At 41.4% G+C, this 2,500-nt stretch overlaps 1 protein-coding gene across 1 annotated transcript in view; it reads left to right on the plus strand.

Annotated features, from left to right (window-relative positions):
• The first annotated feature begins 2,431 nt into the window (after positions 1–2,431).
• LOC119578202 (G-protein coupled receptor GRL101-like) overlaps positions 2,432–2,500 on the plus strand; it is a 6,133-nt gene continuing 6,064 nt past the window's right edge. The window contains exon 1 of the mRNA XM_037925938.1: positions 2,432–2,500. This exon is cut by the window's right edge and continues 60 nt beyond it. Coding sequence (XP_037781866.1) covers positions 2,432–2,500 — 69 coding nt within the window.

The raw sequence follows: 2,500 nt of genomic DNA on the forward strand, positions 1-2,500 counted from the left end.
GAAAGAAAAAAATGCTATTCTTGAACGCAACCTTCCTTCGCTATTTTTTTTTTCCGGGTCCTTTTCTAAATCTAAATCTTTTCTGCACACCGACGAGAACGATTATGAAAGGAAAGTGTCCATTCGAAGACGAAAAATGCTCTTGGAAGTCATAATTTTTGTTCAAGCCTTTGATCCGATTAATTCGAGTGAAAAATGTTCTTCAAACACAGAAGCTCCTTGGGCGTCTAGAAAAATTGCTCCTTCTCCAGTTCACTGAAGCATTATTGGTCATTTAACTCTGCGAAGGAAATATAAATGTCCGGTTTGTAGAGTAATTTCGGACCGCCTTGAACAGGAGCGAAAAGCATGTGGACACTGATTTGTTCATGAGTGATAGGATATTGCATGAATATTCATTATGTTAGCAATCTTTTCCTCATTCCCACGCTTGGATATAAACGACGCATGAATGCACGTCCACACTGACGCACACACACACAAATACAGACATACACACACACAAATACAGACATACACACACACACACACACACACACTTACAAACATACACACAAACAAACAAGCACAAACAAACACACACACACACAAACAAACACACACACACACACACACACACACACATACACACACACACACACACACACAATATCCCGGCGCGCAACTTAATACACGAATATAAACGGCAGGAGGAGGGTTTATAAAGGCATAACTGAGATCAGAAAGTGAGACTTGATCGTGTAGTGAACAGGAGCAGGATCGCCTACCCCGATTAACTCCTGTGAACGTTTGGAGAGGGAACTCTGGCGATTTTGAGGTATTGTGCGCTGATGTTTAATGCACGTTTTGAAAAAAAAAGGAAAGTTGCAACATTCAGTTCATAAAAGGATGTTGCGCCTGAAACTATACGTCAGCGCATTTCACAATTTTCGTATTTAGGTTTCAATGTGGAATGTGGCAAGATGTACGTGTAGGGAAGGAGAGCTGTATTGAAAACAATTTTAACCATATAATCGGTTGAAATTATAAAACACACGGATAAGTACACAAAAAATAAACATAAAATATATCCCAAAAAAAGGAATGACAGTAAAAACACAGAGAAAATTATGTGAACAGCAAGACAAGTATAAAAGTAAAATAATCGTTAAACAGTAACTCTAATTTGTATGATTAATATAACAGAATTCATATAACACAAAAAAGCCTCCGGGCTAGTACAGTGGTAACGTGTCGGCCTCTGATCCGAAGGGTCGGCGGTTCGCGCCCCGCCCAGGCGCGAGAAGTTGCAACTGTCGCCCGGAGGTTACTGCTGTGGCTGGGCACCACGGCGGGCAAGGACTCGGTTCCGCCGAGTCAGCAGCAGCTGACACACGTGAGCGAGTCGGCATTAGTCGACACAGACCGGGCTCCCCTCATAAGCATAGCCCGCGCGAGGTTAAGCTTCGCATATCGGACATATCCTTAACACACAAAAAAGTACTAGACTATTATATATATGTTGACTGAAGACTGACCAATAGCTCGACCGACAGTCATTTTATAGACGATTTATAACTTATAACGATTTATAACTCCGCACCACAATATTTTTGCCAATATCACCACAATATTTGCTTCCCACGAATTCATACATCTTACGCAATCCATAAATAAATAGATTTGTTTCTATTAGCGACGCAGAGCCTGTTTTAATAATCACCAAGAATTTAGAAATATATTTCAAATGTTATAATTACATTCCGTTCCTACGTTTTTTTTTTTCTTTTCTTTTTTTCTCCTTTCTTTTTTTTTCCTTCGAATCTGCCAGAGTGAGTTCATTTACATGTTTAATAAAATCTTTGATCTTACCCGATAGATCCTTCAGAAAAGTGCTAAGTAAAACTTCATTAATTGATTACTTCTCTTTCTCTCTCTCTCTCTCTCTCTCTCTCTCTCTCTCTCTCTCTCCTCTCTCTCTCTCTCTCTCTTTCTCCTTCTCTCTCTCTCGCTCTCTCTCTCTCTCTATCTCCTCTCTCTCTCTCTCTCTCTCTCTCTCTCTCTCTCTCTCTCTCTCTCTCTCTCTCTCTCTCTCTCTCTCTCGCTCTCTCTCTCTCGCTCTTTCTCTGTGCGTGTGTGTGTTTGTGTGTAGAGAGAGAGAGATAGATAAATAGATAGTTAGATAGATAGATAGATAGAGAGAGAGAGAGAGAGAGAGAGAGAGAGAGATGCATACACCCACACCCACACACATTCTCTCTCTCTCTCTCTCTCTCTCTCTCTCTTTCTCTCTCTCTCTCTCTCTCTCTCTCTCTCTCTCTCTCTCTCTCTCTCTCTCTCTCTCTCTCTCTCTCTCTCTCTCTCTCTCTCTCTCTCTCTCTCTCTCTCCTCCCTCCGTCTTAGCTTTACGATCGCCTTTGTTGCCTTAAACAATACACAGTCAAGATCAAACATGCGGGCAAGCCTTACACCACACCAATTGCAAACTCCACAAGACCTCGTAACAGTCTGTGAAAGGACT

Source organism: Penaeus monodon, chromosome 10, assembly GCF_015228065.2.
Source record: "Penaeus monodon isolate SGIC_2016 chromosome 10, NSTDA_Pmon_1, whole genome shotgun sequence".
NCBI lineage: Eukaryota > Metazoa > Arthropoda > Malacostraca > Decapoda > Penaeidae > Penaeus > Penaeus monodon.